Genomic DNA, 20,560 nt, shown 5'->3' with positions numbered 1-20,560 from the left:
TCTTTGTAGCTTAGGGAAGCATTAGATATCTCTTTGTGATCTCAGCAAACCAAGATTTCATTACACAGGCAACTGTGTTATATCTGAATTCTGATTTAGTGCCAGAGCCATTTGCAAGAAAACAATTTTCTAAATATTACCAAAAACTATGCAAACTAGTACTGACAGATGGCTGTAAGATAGACATTAAAATGGTCCACTTTAACAGTTTATATTGGATTTGGTTGCTGTTGTTGTGTTTAGATTAATAAAAGGAAAGCAAATGACAAAATTAATGCATTTTGAAATGTAGACAATACTGGTGCATCATTAAATCAGACATACATTATATACTTTATTACTCCATGTCAGTCTTTGTTACAGAGTAAAGACTAGAGTCATACAATTCTACACAAATACCTTGAGCCTATAAAACAATATCACGATGAAGCTCTGTCTCTGTTTTTCTCTCATCCTGCAAAAGTCAACATGGCTGCCTAAAATTCCAAAGTTTTTTTTTCTGCTTTGTTCTTTTCATTTGCTCTTGAGACTGTCAATGAACATGATAGCTTATTTTATGTTACTTTCAGCAGAAGGGCAGCTCTCTTCCATTAAATCTGAAAACAAAAATGCATCTCAAAGTAGAAAAAGGAAAATTGTGTGTGGTGGAATCTAGTGTTCTTCTCAGTGAGATAATAACACAACAACTATGAACTACAAATTACTGATTTCCAGAATTGTTTACTATGGAAAAATAAGGTGTCTTAATTTCTTCTGCTGTTATGATTGTTTTTAAGTATTCATGCTCTTATGAGTATAGATAAAAAGCATAACTAGGAAATTAATCCTATATTCTTAAAAATATTTTGAGTTTGATTTGTTGTCTTTATAAATTAATTCTGCAGTGCTTTGTTTCCAAGAAAACTGGTTTTTGACTGTTTTTCAGTCAAATAATTGTCTAGTTTGGTTTAGAGAAACATTTTTATTAAAAGAAAAATATTCAACAGACAAGAACAGTGGAACTGCATAACTGAAATAGCCAAAGTTATAGTGCAGCGATCAGCAAGTCTCTGTCAACAAAGCAGGGGGAAAAAAATCTGTGTGAGTACCTTTTAGGTTGTAATTTAATATACTTTTCCCAGGTTGACCTACACTTCATGAAAAAGATACCACCTGGAGCTGAAGCATCAAACATCTTAGTTGGTGAACTCGAGTTCCTGGACCGTGCCGTTGTGGCTTTTGTTAGGTTGTCTCCTGCAGTGCTGCTTACAGGACTGGCTGAAGTTCCAATTCCAACCAGGTACAGTTGGGCTGATTTTGCTTTGTGTTTTCCGGAGTACCTTGTGGGGACAGGCTGATGTGACCCTCGGCTTTACCATTTATTGAGCGGGGAATTTGGTTTGCTCTTTAACAAAGACATCTTTCAGCCTTCCACTCATGCTGTAAATGATGTGTGGTGATTCAGACATGTGCTAGTTTTGAGTACCTCACAGATGTAGAAATGTAGATTATAAACACAGTTTATCCTATACAAGCTGGTATTACTCCAGATGAAATATTTCACTAAGGTGAAATATTCAGCTTTGTAGAATAGTTCATCTGGAACTGAAACTACTTGTGTGATACTGCATAATTGTGTACAGAACTAAAAAAAAAATGAAGATGGAGTTGAGAAAAGGAAAAAAGCAAAGTGTGTGATTTGGTTGACTAGGGATAGTGAGTGAATGGATGGAGAACATGCTGTGAATATATTCTTCAAAAATTTTTACTCCTTCATCAATTTACTTTGCATGGTACAGAATGTGACTTTTAACCATAAATTTGTTTTAGATTAATTTTTTCCAAGTTGAAACTTCTTCTCATGGAGTACTTTGATTCTAAAAAAAAAATGAGGAATTAAAAAAAAAAAAGTCTAAAATAAACCTTGTACTCAAATAGAAGGCATTGGGATAGATCTCTGGTTACATTGTGTCCTGCTGAGTTTAATTTAGATCAAAACTCCAAAGTGCTTCTCCCATATCTGTGTTCACTGACTTAACTATTATTGCAGAATTCCCCCCTTGTTTTTTATTGATTGGTGCACATGTTTGTACACATATTCTGTCTTTCTTTCCCCTTCCCTCTTTTAGTTTCTGTGAAAGTAGAATTCCAACAGTAGGCAGTAATGTATTCCAGTTTGTGATACTCAGGACACTCACATATGACACCCATGTTATGCTATGAAATGCAATGCTGAGACTCGGATCCTTGCTTCTAACCAGATAAACATTTTCATTGAGCTGTACTCTGTAGTTACTTTGGATATTACTTTTTTGATGTTTTCTAGTTTTTGCATGTGTATAAGAAACACTGAGGGAGTGAATTTGCTTTGGAAAAAGCTTTTCCTTTTAATCTCCCCCAGATTCCCACAAGAAAAAAAACACCAAAAGGAAAAGAACAGATTTCTTGATTTCTGATCAAAATAAAAATAGCTACAAATTAGGACAATTAAATGTTTCTGCAAAAATTTGTATGTAAAAAAACCCCCAAAAAACAGTAATACACATCAAAATATTGTCTTTTGCATTTTAGCAAAACTGAGAATTTTAGTTATTCCATTTGAACAAATCCTCTGCCTTTTGTAGAACTTTACTTGCCTACAGCCTCAAGTAGAGACTGTCCAGAGCTTTAATGGGAGTAAAAATTATTTAAAAATTATTTTTATTTGGGTTAATTTAACTTCTCCAATATTGCAATAATTTATGTAACCATAACCATTTTGTTGAATTAACATAATTAAATAAATTCATGTGTTCTGTACATAGATTACAATTGCATACATTTATTATGTAAGTTAAGATTTGTTATGTAAGGAGGTTTTGGTAGCCTCAATCAAGACTGACTGTTAAGCTTATGACACATTTTTGGAAGCTATTTTCACATTCTTTTTCTAAGCAAAGCTTCATGTTTAAATGCATGAGTGAGGATCTTGAAGGGGGCTATATATAGTGTTTATCTGAGAGATTCTTCTAGTGCACATTTTAGATAAATATTTCTGTAATATTTATATTAGTTTCAACCATTTATGCTTTACAATTTATCAAATCTACTTTTAATTTGCAGATTTTTGTTTATTCTTCTTGGACCACTGGGTAAAGGCCAACAATACCATGAGATTGGAAGATCAATTGCAACACTAATGACAGATGAGGTATTTTTATTCATGGTTCAGTTTTGTACTAACTGAAGAGGTGTAATTGGGAATCTCCAATCCTTCAGATGAGATGTGGCTAATCATTCTGGTGATGACAACGAGCATTCTAGCTCATTTCATGGTCCTGTGACAGCCCAGATTATGCTGCTGTAAGGGGATAACAAAATGAGAAACAGTATTCATAAGCGAAGATGTCTTCACCAATAAGGTTCCATTTTACACAGTGGCTCTCCAGTGGATTTAATTTTGTTTAAACTGCAAAATCTCTAGAATATTTAGCAGCCATAAGGATATTTTTCTGTAGCAGCTGGAATTTCTATGAGAACTATATACCCGAAGCTATTTTCAGTTGAAGCTGAGTTTGTTTGCTCAGTGGGAACTTTACAAAGTGTGTTCTATGTCAGAGAAGTGGGGCCATTATTTTAGAGAGAGTTCCTTTTTCCATCTTTCTTTTCTCCCACACACACTTCTTAATTTTTCACAGGTATTCCATGATGTTGCTTACAAAGCAAAGGACCGCAATGACTTGGTGTCTGGAATTGATGAGTTTCTTGATCAGGTTACTGTTCTCCCTCCTGGAGAGTGGGACCCAACAATTCGAATAGAACCACCTAAAAATGTTCCTTCTCAGGTTTGTACAGTGTAAAATTCAGACACTTTAAAGAGTTGTGATGAATTTGTATTATGTAGATTTAAGTCTCATTAATTTAGCATTTAGCAGAGTCACTATGTTTTGCATGATCTTTTTATTTTAGGTTAATTTTCTCTAGAAGAACCCTTGACTTGCAAGCATACAGTATAGTGATGACATTTGGTTTAGTTCAATACTAGTTGTCTCCTGAGTAAATGCAGGCAGTTCTATCTAAAGATACTAGATTCAGGGATAAGTGGTCTTAAGTATCCTTGATTATTCCAAATAGCCATGTTTTGCTTTTGTCCTAAGCTTATTGCAGGAATTGATCGAGGCTTTTTACTCTTTAAAATGTTTTCTGACACAAGATTTTTCGTGATCAATTCTTTAAATTTCACAGAAACACAATTCTTTTTAGTATTAACTGGTAATCGAACTCCTTTACAGCTTATGAGGAGGTTATGTTGATGAATTTTAAAATGAAATGTTTATGTTTAAGCTTTTAACTTTCAGAGCCTGTTTCGGTACTAAAACCCACAAGAAATATCTTTTCCTTCTGGCAGGAGAAGCGTAAGATCCCAGGAGTGCCAAATGGAACTGCAGCCCATGGGGAAGCAGAACATCCTGGGGGACACTCTGGACCAGAACTGCAACGTACTGGAAAGTTAGTGAAAACATATTCAAAACCTTAAGTGTTCATAATGACGTTCAAAAGGAATCACAAGGGTCTGGTTCTCTTTCAGAAGTGTCTTGGTGCATGATTTCTTTCTTTCTTTCTGATTTGCATGTGCCATGTAGCTGAGGAGGACAACACATTCTCATTTGCAGAGAGCAGGAGAGGGCAAGAGGGTTTGAGTTTTCTCATTTTATTTATTGCAAGCTCCTTTCTCTAATATTTACAAGGCCAGACCTTTCTTAAACTTGATTAATGTTTCTTGGTTTTGTATAGGATGAAGCAGAATTTGGTATAGCGTTGTGCCACATATTATGAATACTTACAGCTGTCTTGTAGTTGAAGTTTCTGGGTTGTGCAGCTCTAGCATTTCTTTTTTTACCACAGTAAGCCATGATATACCCTGGTACATGAGGCTGTGATTACTCTAGTGGCTGAAATATACAGAATGAAGGATTTTCCCCAAGGAATACTTGTTTTCTCTCATCTAATATGGTGTGGCATAAGTGCATCAGCTGTCAGTGGCTGCTTTAGTGCAGTGTAGTTGGGCAATAGATGTTTCTTTTACTTTGCTGCCTCCTGATATTTAAATATTGTTCCTACCTTTAGCATGAAGCTAAAGATTCAGCTGCAGTGCTGGTGTACACTGGGGCAGGGGAGGTGATGGCCAGTCTGGCTGGAAGTTGTTCTCTCACCAGAGAATCTGCTAATTGACAGCTTGAAGGATTGTTTTAACATTTAGGAGGTAGTAGCACTACACCTTCTTCTTTACCTCAGCAGCATCTGATGCATTGTGTGCCTGTGAGGAAAAGAGCATTGTGCGGTTATTTACTTTAGTTGTATGGTATTTTGTAAGGGACCGTCTGTTCCTAAATATATGATTATACTTGACACAGTGTGAATGACAAAAGATGACAGTTCTCGTCCTTGAAAAATGGTAGCGTATATTCATTTCTATCATCAAGCGTATTTAGGAACAGGTTCTCAAATAAAGAATGTGAAGCTCTATATATGAATGTGTGGGCAAATAGGCACTCTCTGATTAAACAAATGTAAACAATTATGTCATAAAATAAGCAGTTTGATTTAGTGCATGGGGGCAAGCAACTGTTCAGAACTTTGGTGTTTGGATGATTAGTTGAAGAATTTATAAAAGAGACATAGAACTTAGTTTGTTTTAAAACCACAATAATTTCCTGCTTGAAGTCACAAAGACAGGTCTCCTATAAGCTTATCTTTTTATGAAGGGTGAAACATAAGAGTATGTATCATTTGATCAAGGAACAGTAGCTTCTCTGCAGTGTGGTTGAAGCAATACTGTAGAAGAAAGTTTTGTGTGCCACCTTAATTAATTTGAGCTCTTCTATGTTTTCTTTAGATTTTTTGGAGGATTAATTTTAGATATCAAAAGAAAAGCTCCCTTCTTCTGGAGTGACTTCAGGGATGCTCTCAGTCTGCAGTGTCTGGCATCATTTTTGTTTCTCTACTGTGCTTGCATGTCTCCTGTCATCACATTTGGTGGTCTGCTGGGAGAAGCAACTGAAGGTCGTATAGTATGTGTTAAATCTGAACTTTTAAAACAAACTTACATTCCTAGTTTTGTGGTTGGTATTTCCTAACTGTTGCATGAACCACCTTTATATATTGGTGTTGCAATGTTTAGAAGGCTACGGACTAAGACATTGCAAAAAGAACTTGTTTGAAAATTTATGGACACTTCTCTCTGTATCACATTCAGAGTGCAATAGAATCGCTGTTTGGAGCATCCATGACTGGAATTGCCTACTCTCTTTTTGGTGGACAGCCTCTCACTATACTTGGCAGCACAGGACCAGTTTTAGTGTTTGAGAAGATCTTATTCAAATTTTGCAAGTAAGTGAAGCTCATGATATTCCTCATCCTTCATTTGTTGCTAGGCAAAAGTAGAGACACCTATCCCAAAATTGAAATCCTAAGCAATGCACTACAAGATAAATTGTTGCCTTTATCATGTTGCAGAGTCTAAAAATTATGTGTGCATTCATAATGCAGAAAGGTGCATTTTCCTAAATTTTGGGGTTTTTGTTGCTTTTAAGCTCTCCTTCCTTTACTTCACCCTTCCCTCCACTGTTTTGAAGGGAATGACAGCTTCAGGATGTTTGTGGGGATTTTTTTTTTTAATTTACCATTCTCTACTCGGACACAATATGTTTAAGGCAGTGGTTTATCTCATCCCTAATTTGAAAGGTGTTGCCTCTCACCAAGAAAGTGCATGCAGTCTTTCTTGGTGAGTACCAAGTGTACTCATCAAGAAAGTTGTACCACGTGCAGAAGTGGTATCCTCTTTCAATAGTCACCAATACAGACCATGCCATTCCATCACCTGGACAGAGAGGGAGTGAAGTGTCATGCCACAAGAGCCACATTTAGGCTACTGTGCTGTACTTGACATGTCCCTGCCACAGTGTGGGTAAAAATTATGTCTCCATTTGGAAGCCATCATGCTTCTCTGCTATGCAGTCTGCTTTTGTGCCTCACTGCTGTGACAGGGACTTCTGTACCAGGATCTCCTGCACAACACAGAGTAGGAAACCCTGCTTAGCACTCAAATTTTCTCGCACCTTCAGACAGACCTTTCAGTTTCCTGTGATAATGTCACACGGTGTGTTTGGAGCTCTATTATCATATGCACTAAGCTTACAGAATTTTGATGAAAGTTGTTATAGCTACTCTTTCACAGCTTAAAAAGAAATTGACAGGTGTTGGCTGTTCACAAAGCAGGATAAGGAATAAAGAGTGAGTGGACCTTATACATTTTGTGTGTGACTACTCTCAAAGCTGCTCATGTGATTACTTTAATAGAGACAGAGCTCTTTGTGTCCTGTTAACTGGGGGAAGAGCTCTGGTCAGGAGGTGACTTGATAGGATCTTCTGTTCACATTAAGTACATAATTCCTGATTCAGACTGCCCCCAAAAAGGAAATTTTGGAACTGCCTTGTCTCCATTTACTGTGGCTGGACAAAAGGTTAAGTGAGTTGGTTTTTTTTCCCCCTTCTTTTTAGAGAGTATGGGTTGTCATACCTTTCTCTAAGAGCCAGCATTGGGCTGTGGACTGCAATCCTGTGCATCATCCTTGTTGCAACTGATGCAAGCTCCCTCGTCTGCTACATTACCCGGTTTACTGAAGAAGCCTTTGCTTCTCTTATCTGCATCATTTTCATTTATGAGGCCTTAGAGAAGCTGTTTCATCTCAGTGAGACGTATCCAATCAACATGCATAATAATTTGGAGCTGCTGACAAAGTACTCGTAAGTAAGATTTCTTCTGTTAAACTGTTGGAGTGTTTTTTCCATAGGTTGTTTTCTCTGCAAGGAGCACAGCAGGAAAAGTTTGCAGTAGTTGTAGCAGGTGGAAGCTACTCAGTCATTATGCTGTCTTATGGAAGCAGTAATTACTGGGGAGATGTGTACAAGAAGGTCACATTTACTTAAGATAAGTAAAAAATATATTTCCTCCAATATATGTGAGGTTTGGAAAAGCTTCAACATAATCCTAGAATTAAAAATAGGACTTAAAGGGAACTTGGTTTTAGGTCTCTATTCATTTTTATTTAATGAGACTTAATTCATGGTTTCTTCCTGTAACCTTGTACTTATGATTTATAATCTTTAAATGGCAACAGGATATTCAGGTAATGCTTGTATATCTTATTTATCTTGTTTTGTTTTGTGTTTTTCCCAAATTGAAATATTCACCTTTCTAAAAGGTTATAAGTTGATGTACCTCCTTTATTTTACCTCTCTGGCATTTAGGTCCAAGCTTAATTTACAAGAGCTGAAGTGGATTTGGAATTGTTAGATGCATCTCAGTAGCTCATAATCAATTTGTTATTAATACAAAGATTTTTAATCTAGCTCCATTTAAACAGCTTTACTTGTGAAGTTTAAACAGATACAAATCTATTTGGGGAATAAAAAAGTGAATTGCTTTTATCAATATTGTTTCATTGAGAAGTAAACCCTCATAGACCTGTTTCTGTGATATGAGAATAAAAATATTGTTCTAGTAAAGGACAAGATCCTAGTCTGCCCTGAGGCCAGTTAAGCTTGGTCACATCAGTAAATAAAATTTAATTAAAAAGCATTTTCAATGAAAATCCCTCTCCAGAAATGTCTTTGTCATTTCACTGAACCCATTTGAACCCTCTGCATGAGCTGGGTGGGGCCCTAAAGCAACTGTGCTCGAACAGTGCCACATCTTCTGTTCACTGGAAAAACAGGAGTGTCTCAACCAAATGTCTCATTTGCATTTTAAGCTGGGAAAAACAGAACACAGCAACAGAGAAAACATTTGAGCTTTGTGTATATTATCACTAGAAAAATAGTTAGCAAATCCTCAATCTGAGGATTTTATAACCTTAATACACAGAACAAGTTAGAGAAACTATAGTTCTGTCTGAAAATATTATTGTGCCTCTCTAATAGTTTAATCAGTAGACAAAGGAACATTAATTTGAAGAGAAAGCAACAGACATCAAGACCATGCATGCAGTTGAGGTTATATCCTCTTATATAACTTTACTCACCTTCTATGAAGTAGGTATTTTACTCTGAAGATCTTCATATAGCAGGGTCTTTGCAGATTTTTTTCTTTTCATTTACCACTGCAAAGTAGTTATCTCAAAGGGAAAGAAAACATAATGTCCTGTTATTGTTTTGAAAATCAGATGTTGAAATGCTATGCAAAGACAAAAAATTATTTAGAAAACATTTACCACGTGGAGCTGAGATATTAAAATATGTCATGGAAAGCATGAACACAAGTAGAAACATGGGTTCCTGGGTAACTGTATTCATGGTTAGCTGAATCCCATAATATTGCTAGAGATTTCGGAGAAATGAGTTTAACAGTCCTGTTTGTAGGGGTACAGTCATAGTTATGTCTATATTTTGTCATGTTTTCTCATTATAGTCCTTGTGTTAATCAATAAATCTTGTTGGTTTTTGTTAGAACACTATTCAATAACCAGAATCCCAGACTGGTTTTTAAGGGTGGTGTTTTAATGCTGCCTGCTCTTGGTAACTGAGCAATGAATATAAAATGTGCAGAACACACAGAATGGTAAAAGAGCAGCCTTTGTCATGCTCCAGTTACACCTATTGACCTGTCCTGGCCTACAGTGTTGGAATACCAGCACAACAGTTTTAGATTTTTCAAACACAGCTCCTGAAAGATAAGTGTCTTCCAGATGTTTGGAAGAAAGATTTCACCACTGCCTGGTGTTTTCAAACACATATATCAGAATTATTTGATATCACTGATATCAAACTTATTTGATATACTATTTTTGTAGTTATTTGAGTTTATTATTTCATACCTATATTTTCAGTTATTCTTTCACTCTGTTTAGATATTGCCAATAGGTTGCCTTTTAAACTCTTGTATTAAATCTCACATTTGGCACTTATACAGTATATCTTCTACTTGCAACATGTTCCTGTTTATTATCAATCATGCCTGTAGCAAATGACCCCACTAATAGCAAAATGCCTAGCTGTAGACATATAGGTCTTATGGGATGGGACTTATATTTTTTTAGCTTTGAAACAGGTTTTTAAAAATGGCAGTGTACTGACAATCAATGCATGTTGATTATCTTGTAAGAGCATATCTGCTGCTATTCAAGGATCTGTGCTCTGAACATAGCAAAAGGCAATTCCAGCCTCTTCTGTTTTCTCCATTCCTTTCTCTTTCATCTGAGATTTCTTAGTTATTCAGAACCAGTCCCAAAGATTGGGAGAATTGAAAGATGTGGTCAGTTACAACAACTCTACATCAGGTGCCCAAATCAGATTTCAAAGCTGACTTGATGCAACCTGAACTCTGTGGGCTTGATGTGCAGATGTGCACATATTAGTGTTACTCTGTCCAGGTACAGTGGCCTTTTGCCCAGAAGGTGAGATGTCACACTTTTCATCCCTGTGGGATCATCACAAGACATTTCAAGTACTCTCAGTCTCTGCTCAAATGCCTGTACACGACTCAGTTCTGGAAAGATAAGAAACTAAAAGATGGATAGCATGAAAGTTTACTCAAAATAAAAATCTCTTTGTGTACTTGAAGTTGGGAAATACTGATTTTGCAAGGAATTAGCTTTTCCTGCAGCATCTGATTCCAATCCTTCTACTTGTAGCTTAAATGGGTAACAAACTTGGGCTGAAACTGGTCCTGTCCTTAAAGGACCAGCATACTCTGTTACAGAAGCTAATTAGTATCTGCTGTTTTGCTAATTAAAACAGCTGTTTGCATTTTCCTCTTTGGGGATTTTAAAGACAAGTTTTTAATTGTTAGTAAAGCCTTGGCAGGTCTTTAATTAGCCATGGGTGATCTTCAAAAAGTTGAGCAACTCATTTCTCTTTGAATGCTCAACCAAAGCTTATGTAAAACTTTATCTTGGATCTGCAATTCTATGCTAGAAAACTAGGGTTACACTGTAAAATTTCTGTGTTTTCTGTTGCCCACTCAAAAAGTTGATGATAAATTGGTCAGAACACTGAATATATTTGAAATTTTTAGTGTATGCTGTGGCCCAGCTGTCCGCTTTTTTCCCATGGGCTTTCCGAGGATGCTCTGCTGTCCACAGGTAGTCTGTCCACATGCCAGTATTGTTCCTTTGCCCTGGTGAAGACATGAGTTTGACCCAGGAAAAGTCATTGGCATTCTGTTAGTGCTCTCTTTGGAGTACTGGAAAGACAAAGAAAACAGTAATTTTAAATGGTTGGTGATTCAACCAGATTGAAACCATATTTCAAGTAAGAAAGATTTTTGGTGGCCTTGAATTCTGTTACAAACAGTCTCTGTTGCAGGAACTTGACGTAAAAGACTGAACTGCATGCATCTCTTATATTTGAGAGTACAGGAGTCATTACTAATATCTAACATAATACACCTTAGAAGACGAGGGGAAGAACATTCGGAACAGTTGGCATTTTTTTTTTTTTTTTTTTAGTTTTCAGTCTAGCACACCCAAATATTTGAAAATCAACTGAAAGTCCTCCTAAAAGATTTCTTTAAAATTGCATTTAGCTTTTTACCATTTTAAGTAGAAGATAGGTTTTGAGTTTGTTACTGAATTCTATCTCCAAATGACAAAAATATCTTTTTGCATGATCTAATTAATGTAAAACTAGACATGATGCACTTTTTACTAATTTTTAAATTTTATTTTTTACTCTGTATTTAAATACGTGATCTACTTACAGGCAGATCCATTCAGCATTTATATATTACTTTTGCCTAAAACACCATATTTTTGATATGGATGATAAAGAATAAGGCATTTAAGTGACAAATCAAAGGAAGGACAAAGACAACCTGATTTTCAGTGTGATGCTGTGCTGTATTTTCTTATTTTTAAACTGTACTGTTTTGATGGAACTTAACTAGAGTAGCTACATTGTTTATTAAATTAAATACAAATACTTCTTGATCAGAGCTTTTCTTTCCATTTTTTTTATGTGACCTTTTTGTATTTGTCATGCCATTAGCATTTGTAGGTTGGCATAGCAACTCTCTTATTTCTGCACTCTCCTCCTCCTGTTTTTTTCCTACCATGGTAGCAAATATATCTCCAGTTAGTGAAACCTGTCTGGAACACTGATGCACATCAGTTTTGAAGTGTATATTAAAATGCTATTTTTGCTAGGAAAAGAGAACCCCATATTGGAGCAGATAAACCTCCCTGTTTTTAAAAGGAAAACAGCATAAATGTTGTGGATGAAAGGAATGTGATTCAGAAAGCAATCCAGTATTCTTTAAAATACAAGCATTTTAAGATAGTTATCTTGAATACAGAAGTTCAGTTATTTCTCAGGGTGAGGTTGCTTAGATCTTTATATATCTTTTTGATATATAAATAAATTTTATATACCTTTTTGGTTTTTTATTAATTCTTTTTTCAAAGTGATGAATTCATATTGTTTTAATAATTCTTTACCAGAAGTTACTCAATTATTAACAGATTACATTGAATAATTTTAAAGTGATTTCTTGGCATAGTAATATGCATATTGCAATCTGTCTTGGTATTGACATGCACTTAAGCATTAGGAGTAGAAAATCCCACTCTGATGTAATTAGGGAGCCAAGATCATGTCAATCTCAGTATCATTTCAGGCTATAGAAACTATTGCTTCTAGAAGACGTTGTGAAGATTAGTTTTGTGCATACTACTGTTTGCACAAGCAAGTTTTAACTCTTCCATTATCTATATATAAATTAATCCAAATATATCATTATTGGATGCGAATTAGGTTGGTTTATACCCTGTATCCCTTAATCTGCAGGTGGAATGAGAAGAGCCAGTGATGATGAGCACAGTATTGCTCATTATGGTCCCAGGCATGTAATTGAATTTCAATTCCTGCAATTATTTCTTTGAGGTTAGATATGAATATAGATTTTGTGTTTCCCTTCTTTATAGTTTTTTTCCTACAGTTAAGTAACTGTGCCATATACTGTGTGTCCTTCCCTAAGAATATCCCTCTTCTTCCCAGAACCAGATGCAAGTGCCATCACTGAGTTTAACTGTTGGTTCCCTTTTGCTTCTTGACAAACCTTGGAATTCAGGCTTTCTTTTTCTTTATTGTATTTTTTCCAAGATTCCTCTGTGCCTGCCCAACTCTGCTGACTTGTTTGTCTCTTTCTCCTTCATTTGAACCCAGAGAGTGCTCACCTTGTTTTTTTCTTTCCTACTACTCATCCCCTCCACTTTGGAAATAGATCTCCTTGTTAAGCAATTCTCCAAAGCATTCAATTTGTAGTTGAGAGCTGGTCTACACAATGCCTTCAAAATCTAGGAAGGCATACATAAAATCTGTGTGTGTGTTTTTTTTACAGTACCTTTATGTGTATTGATGCATTGCACCTGCACAGTTGAAACTCAAGCTGACCATATAGCACTGCAATGTATTGCAGTAATTATTTCTGTACCAGCATTATACTGAACCTCTTCTCCTCAAGTGTATGCACTCTTACCTTTGGAAGCAGGGTGAAGTGACATCCTAGAAATATTTCACAGTGAAAGCTTTCAGATGAATTGTCAATATCCCCCAGAGTTGCACTGCTTTTCTGCACAGGAACTTCTGTGTATGGCAGTTACCTACCATAGTGCTGCTGCAAATGCACGGACTGCATACTGCACCAGATAGCTAATAAAACCCAACCTCCGAGGTTTACAAAGCTATAATATGATTATAAATCTGTTTTCTAGACTTTCCTATTGAAAAAACCACCATTTTCCTCCTGATGTGCTATCCAAAAGAACCTGATTCTTTGAGATTTCTTCAGGCTAACATCAGTTCCCCTTCTCAGATTTGTTTCTCTCTCTGCAAAACTATTGTACTGCTGAGTGCATATTTAGGTGCTATAAAAGGCTTTTCTGTTTTCCTCCTAACTTAATCAACTAAACTCTACAGCCTTGTAACCTTAGAGAATATATGCGGATGCCTACTGATGTTCGTGACTGTCAGAGATGGGCCACATAACAGTGGTCATAATTCCGGATGGCAGATCTCATAAATAAATGAAGAAAAAAATCTTGTCTTGCCATGACAGCTGCACTGTGAATGAGTTTCATGATACTGAGAATAGAACTTAACTGACAAGTCCATTTTCCATCACTATTAATTATTTTGTTTCCAGTCTTTTCTCCACTGAGCCTTTGATTTAGTTGATATGAAGGTTGGCACAAGAAGGAATATATGGTAAATAAAATGCCAGGGTATTGTATACAGGTATTGTAGGTATGAGAAAGCAGAGAAGATATAATTTCATGATTCTGTTATTGTCCTCTTCCCATAGAAGTTGTTAGACAAACAGAAGGATTCTGTGAACGCCCATAATTCCCATGAAATTGTGTCTTTGGAGAAAACCTAAACATGCATAGCATAATGCTATTAATATACTTCAGCCTTGTAAAGGCAATATAAGAATACCTACACATATACCTTACTTTAAAAACAAACCTAGTGATGCTGTCTTCCATTTCATACTTCATCTTCCTCTGTCTCTGTTATGTGATCAGTGCACAGCACGCTCAGAGCGTCCTCTGTGCTAGGGGAAAACCTTCCTACTCCTACTACCAAATATGTGCTCTGATATTCAGTGAGACATATTGTTTAAACAAGCACATTTTGCAACTTATTTGTCATACTTGCCTGCAGTTTTTAAAGTATTATAAATATTCATAGTGAGCAAATCTCATTCTCAGGGTGTCTTAAGTGAGCCAGAAAGGCATTTTTCCTTTCTAGGAAGGGGAAATAGTATATTGACTAATCAGGAAGAAGCTGCAGTTGCATCTTTTATAGCTCATATCCTTATCTAGTATAAATAAGTGGAGCTTACAATATGTAAATGCTGGAAAAATAAGAGATCCAAACCAGTGCCTGTTGAATTTTATAAAATCATCAATAGTAAGTGCCTCCTAGTCTTGAAAACCTGCTACTGAAAAATGGCAACTGCCAAGGGATGAATGGCCACAGGGCTTTCAAAGGGAGCTGCACCATTTAGGTGTGGTTTATTTACTCACAAAAACACTGACGCTCTTTTTTCAAGTCTGTATGGGGAGCAGAGCATGCATGACAGAGTAAAGAGAAGAAGCTGAAGAATCAGGGGTAAGAGGTGGATATTGTAAGGATTGGAAGGACTAGACTGAGCTTAATTTTAATTCAACAAATAAATGTAGGAAATAAGTTTCTTGTTTTGCAGTTAACAGAAAATTACTGTCAGGATGAAAGTTGTTTTTACCTGATTAGTTGTTGAGCAGCCATGATATTTATGTTTTATTGCTAATCTAAAAAGGAGGGGGAAAATATTCCCCAGCTTGACATAAAAAGTGACAGGTTTTTAGTTTGCTAACTAACATACCCTTTCCCATAGTCCAGAGAAAGAGGGATCATACAGAAAATCTTTTTGGTGCTATTAAGGATAGTGATAACGCTTCGTTTTGTGGAACAAAGAACACTGCTAGTTTTCTGAGACTTCATGAAGTTGCTGTTGTCAGCCCCTAGCTCTGCTCTCTGAAAACAGGACAAGTTGTAGATGTTGCATGCAGCAAAGTTAGGATGGCTGCCTCTAATTAATGAACAAAATTGATACTTAAGAACCAAAACCTAAACAGCTAAGAAATTGTGGGGAGTTAGGGGGGACAAAGAAGGGGAGTGACCTTATACTGCCTATACTGTTATAGTTGAATTGGTGCTGAACATTTAGCTGAAATTTTGATCCTCCTATAAAAGGGAGAGAGATGCAGGCTACAGGGGATACCCATCTGTGATGCAGTCCTAATTATTTTTATTTCTAGTCTGCCTTTGTTCTCCATTCTGATTTGCCAGAGATTTCTTGAGCACTTTGCAAGGTGTATAGGCAATAAAGACTCCTTGCTCTGGTTATTGTTTTTAGCTAGCAAGTTCAGGTTATTCTTTGTTACATTCTCATTTTGTCAGTTCTAATCTTACAACAGTTCTGAGTTGTCTGAAGACTATCTTATCTGAAATGGTTTATTTATCTACCTCAGAAATGTAATCCACTTTTTATTAGGCTGTATTAGATTTTTAAATACTCTAAAAGAAAACAAACTCCACTGATATCTGCCAAGCTGCAAAATATGGACATTTTAAATACAGGTAGGGACCTGTGACTGGGTGTCTAGTGCCATTTTAGATCTCTCAGCCTCCAGCTGCTTTGAAAACAAAGGTATGAGTCAATGAAGATCCTCTCATATGTGCCAACTCATCATGGAGGTCACAGATACCATGGAGTGTACAGTCACCCATGCTTAAATGTCTGAATTGCTTCCAGGAGATCGGAGTGTCTTGCCATAGCCAAAAATATAAAGATGAAAAATTATTTGTTTCTGTCATCAGTGTGATGAAATGTATGTGTTGAGATTGGCAGCAAAGATTGCCCCCCGCCCCCATAGTGACACCTATGCATTTGCTACCACAACCAGTGCCAGATTCTTCCCTGTCTTTATTCTAGCCACGATGAAAGAGAATCAAAAGAATCCTTCTGAATCTTCCAGTATCAGGAATATGATGGCTGACTTATCACTCAATGACAAGAGTACATTGCTAAGTTGGTACTGTATTTAAAGATGAATATGTTGCTTAGAAAGTACAGGTGTTTGTATAGTCTATTACTCATTTGGTAATAGCATAAACTCCACACAGATCCCTTGTCGTGGGCAAGTGCTCAGCACTTTAAACAGCTTTACCAGAATGTAACAGCATTTGAACTCCCAAGAGAAAATAATTTTTTGCTTATTCCAGCGTTCTGAGTAATATTTTATCAGGAAAATAGAAGGATGTGTTAGTGTTAACTATTCAGCGTATTTTGCTTTTTCTGGCAAAACTACTCAAAGTAAAAATGGCAATGAAAGGGACTAAAATACTGAAACGATTAAAGTAGGAAGCATTATTTCATTAATGTGAGATTTTCCTTGAAGGTCAGTTACACTGGGAAATAGTTATCATTGAAGCAATTAAATCTGTTATGAAATAACACATTTTGGTAGATAATGTTTTTATGTTTTGGCACTGAATGGTACCTTCATTTGTGCTTTCTGGGATGGACAGGGAGTGTTTTACTATCTCACAGTTCTATAATGTTAAGCAATTAGTGGGATGCTGGAAGACACTAATACCATGATATAATCTTACATCAAAATGTCAGTGTTGCCAAAACACATACAATATTGAAAGTAATGCAATGTTGTATATATCAAAACACTGAGATCATTGTTTGAATGGTCTTCTGAATAGAAACAGGATCTGATCTCTGTAGTTATGGCCTAGCTCTGCCCCCATTCAGGGACAGAAGCACTGTGCAGGGTGATTTTGGTCTGCGTGGGTGTAGTTTGCACAAGTCACTTATTTGCTGATGGTTAGTCTGCCATTGCTAAATGCCTGTGAAACTTGGTAAAGACCAAACGGGAATGCTGTGCAGGAAGAAAGTGATATTGCTATGGAAACAAAAAGGTGATGTCATCTGAAGGTGATTTACCTGAGCTGTATTAAACTATAGCTTCAAGTGTCACGTTTCAGAGGAAATAGAAATTTTGGCTCCTCTAACCTTTACATGTAAATTTGCAGTTTGCAGCAATGTAGCTGTACCATGTAGTGCTGGCGACAGGCACAGTGTCCCCTTCTAGTGAGGAAGTGACTGAGTGAGCAGCCCATGTCACCCTGGCTTGCTGTAATCAAACCCCGGTGGGCCATGGCCCGGCGTCCGGCCAGTCTGCGATCGGCGATGGACACCAGGGCCAGGGAGCTCCTTTGCTGCCAGGAAACAGCAGTAACCTGACACAGCCACCTCTGTATTGTTGCATGAACAGCCAATACTCCCTTGCAATACATGATGTAGCCCTACTGTTTGTTGGCTTTATTCTGCTACTCTAGCTCACTGGTAGTCATGTGCTTCATTTACCCCATGTTGTAATACTTTGAATTACGCATTGAACACGCATTCATTCTGCACTTAGGGCCTGATCCAAAACATATTAAATATGTTTGAAAGATCCAGTCAAGGACTTTTGGCTCAGGCCCTCTACTTCTCTGAATGCAGTTGCTTTTTAAATTTTTTTTATTTTTTGTTATTGGGCTGTGAGAGTTTTATCTTTCTTTTGGAAATAGCTGCATTTAAAATAAGCAAGGAATTGCACAAAGACAACCTGCATCTTTTCCTCTCTAAATGCAGCTGTTGTCACATGTATAGTATTGTAATTGAAATAGAATGTCAGTGTTGCGTCCTCACAGTGTAGATGGTAGAATTTCATATATAGAAAATCATACAAATCTAGATGAGTATTGTCCTTTTGTGGAAAGATAAACAGTCACATAGAAAATAGATGGCATAGGTAAGTGAATAAATTTATATTCTGCTACAGCTGTAATGCAATTTATGCTCAGTGGTTCTGCACGCGATAGTCAGATGTTATCCTGTCCCCAGCTGAAAATTTTATCAGAGACTACACACAATTTATTTAAATTCATCATAAGCACATTAAAATACTAGCAGACTAGATGGTGCTATAGATTATTAAGTAGGATTAATTTAAAGCGTATTGCAAAGCGCACTTGACATCTTAGATCCTACAGAGTAGGATCTACAGAGTATCCTGGATGTTTTGAAGGCTTTGTCAAAGAAAAAGCCTCCCACAGTTGCTTCAGAGGCTTTAAAGACTTAATTTTGATTTTAAATTACTTACTTTTAAATTACTTATTGTCGTCCTACATTGCCTCGTCACATTTTGTGTGTTAAAATACACAATTTAAAATGAAAAGTGTGCTTTTACAGCAGTTGTGGGGAAAGGAAAAACAAGGGACACAGAGTTCAGAGAGCGTTTGGTGCTGGTGATCCTGACATTCAGAGCCCTGACAGTTGACTGGGTAGTTGGGCAATTTTGCATGCAAAGGCACTTCTCCATCTAGGAAAGGAAGAGGATACAGAGAGTTTGTTATTTGAGAAATGGATCAGCCTCAAACTGTACATAGCATCAAATGTCCATGGAGAGAAGGGTTAGGTGTAAGAGGGTGGAACAGGACCAGCATATTCTTAGTGTTACAAACTGTGCTCAGAAGTATCAATAGACAAGGGAGAAAACAGGTGGTAAAACTGAATGTGATCATTGGTTTGAATATGTCACGTTACGTACTATATATGCATATGCACCTCACAGCAAATGATATTCCAGTAATAGCACTAGCTACTGAACTATAAACTGCTTCAAAGCATGCATTTACTGAACTCATTTGAACTAAAATTATCTGTCAATGTAGAGCATAATTTCAATGTATCATAAAATTAATAATTGGGATTAATGTCTGATATATCCTTTATTATTAAGGAAAAACATTATTTCTTTTCAGATGCAATTGTGTGGAACCAGAACATCCTAGCAATAAAACCTTACAGTACTGGCAGGACTACAATATATCTGCATCTGATGTGCCATGGGGGAACCTAACTGTGTCAGTAAGTAAATTTTGGAACTTAATAAATAAAAGGCATAGGCATAAATAATTTTGTCCATCTTACTGCAACAAATATATTTTAAAAAATATCATTTTTTCCTGCTCATATTTGCTCAAATAAATAATAAAAGAGCCTTAACAAAAATTAACATTAACTTTGTGTATTATCTCCTTTTGAAAGCTTTTTGCAGCAAGTGTGTGCATTTTATGCCCTCCTTTGGAACCTTCTTGACACACTACCACAAGAGCTTGGCTGAGATTAAGTCAAACATGTCAAATGACAATGAATTTGTCCTAAATTCTGCCAGATGGCAAAACCAAAGTTCCCTTGTGTAGAAAGAATCAGAAGCATTTATTTCCCCTGAAACAGTCTTGCAATAGTTCAGGCTATAAAAAAGAGGATGGGGAGAAATTTTGTAGCATTTTCTCTTCAGTGACCACTTTTTTCTCACGTAAATTCTGTAATTTCTTTTCCCAGGGGAGGAAGAGGATAAAGCTACAGTTTAGTGGGGCTTGCATGAATGTGTAACAAGTTTCTTAACAGTACACTTTTCTATGTTTAAAGGATTCATATAATTCAAGTTTGCCTTCAAAGTGACATTTACAACTTGATTAAAATGTGTTGAGATTGGGCCACCGCTTTTTCTCGCAAACGGATCATTTCATTACCCAGTCAAAGAGAATTGAGTGCAAAAGACACCAGACTGAAGAGATAACTGAATTTACCAAATTGTAGGCATAATCAAATTGAACACTTAAAAGCCAATCCAGTGGACTGTCTCCAGAAGATACTCTCTTTTTTTTTCAAAGGCAGGAATGCAGAAGAGCTCATGTTAAGTAAGAGCTGTCTTCCATGGCTGCTCTGTCTTGCTTCCATGCCTTCCTCTGAGCAGGGACTGCTCCTCAACTCTGTTGGTGTGGCAACAGCAAAAAGAAAGTTGAGAACTGCTGGCCTGAGGGATTCCAGCAGTCCAGAATGAATATTCTCAAAATTGCAGCACACTCTAAGAGCATCTGTGCAGGAGCAGACTCCTCCTCTCACTTTCTCAGATCTCTGACAGTGTTTTTCAGA

At 36.6% G+C, this 20,560-nt stretch overlaps 1 protein-coding gene across 6 annotated transcripts in view; it reads left to right on the top strand.

Annotated features, from left to right (window-relative positions):
• The window catches only part of SLC4A10 (solute carrier family 4 member 10), a 187,084-nt gene that overhangs the window by 145,104 nt on the left and 21,420 nt on the right, over window positions 1-20,560 (top strand). For all 6 annotated transcript variants that reach the window (XM_053947402.1, XM_053947405.1, XM_053947401.1 and 3 more), the window contains 8 exons: window positions 1,122-1,279; window positions 3,082-3,169; window positions 3,657-3,803; window positions 4,367-4,467; window positions 5,855-6,029; window positions 6,215-6,348; window positions 7,519-7,764; window positions 19,384-19,489. In XM_053947402.1, the coding sequence (XP_053803377.1) occupies window positions 1,122-1,279; window positions 3,082-3,169; window positions 3,657-3,803; window positions 4,367-4,467; window positions 5,855-6,029; window positions 6,215-6,348; window positions 7,519-7,764; window positions 19,384-19,489 (1,155 nt within the window). The remainder of the gene's footprint in view (window positions 1-1,121; window positions 1,280-3,081; window positions 3,170-3,656; window positions 3,804-4,366; window positions 4,468-5,854; window positions 6,030-6,214; window positions 6,349-7,518; window positions 7,765-19,383; window positions 19,490-20,560) is intronic.

The sequence above is a fragment of the Vidua chalybeata genome, chromosome 7 (assembly GCF_026979565.1).
Source record: "Vidua chalybeata isolate OUT-0048 chromosome 7, bVidCha1 merged haplotype, whole genome shotgun sequence".
In the NCBI taxonomy this organism is placed as follows: Eukaryota; Metazoa; Chordata; class Aves; order Passeriformes; family Viduidae; genus Vidua; species Vidua chalybeata.
Note: the sequence above shows the minus strand (reverse complement) of the source record. Positions and strands in the feature narration are given on the sequence as shown.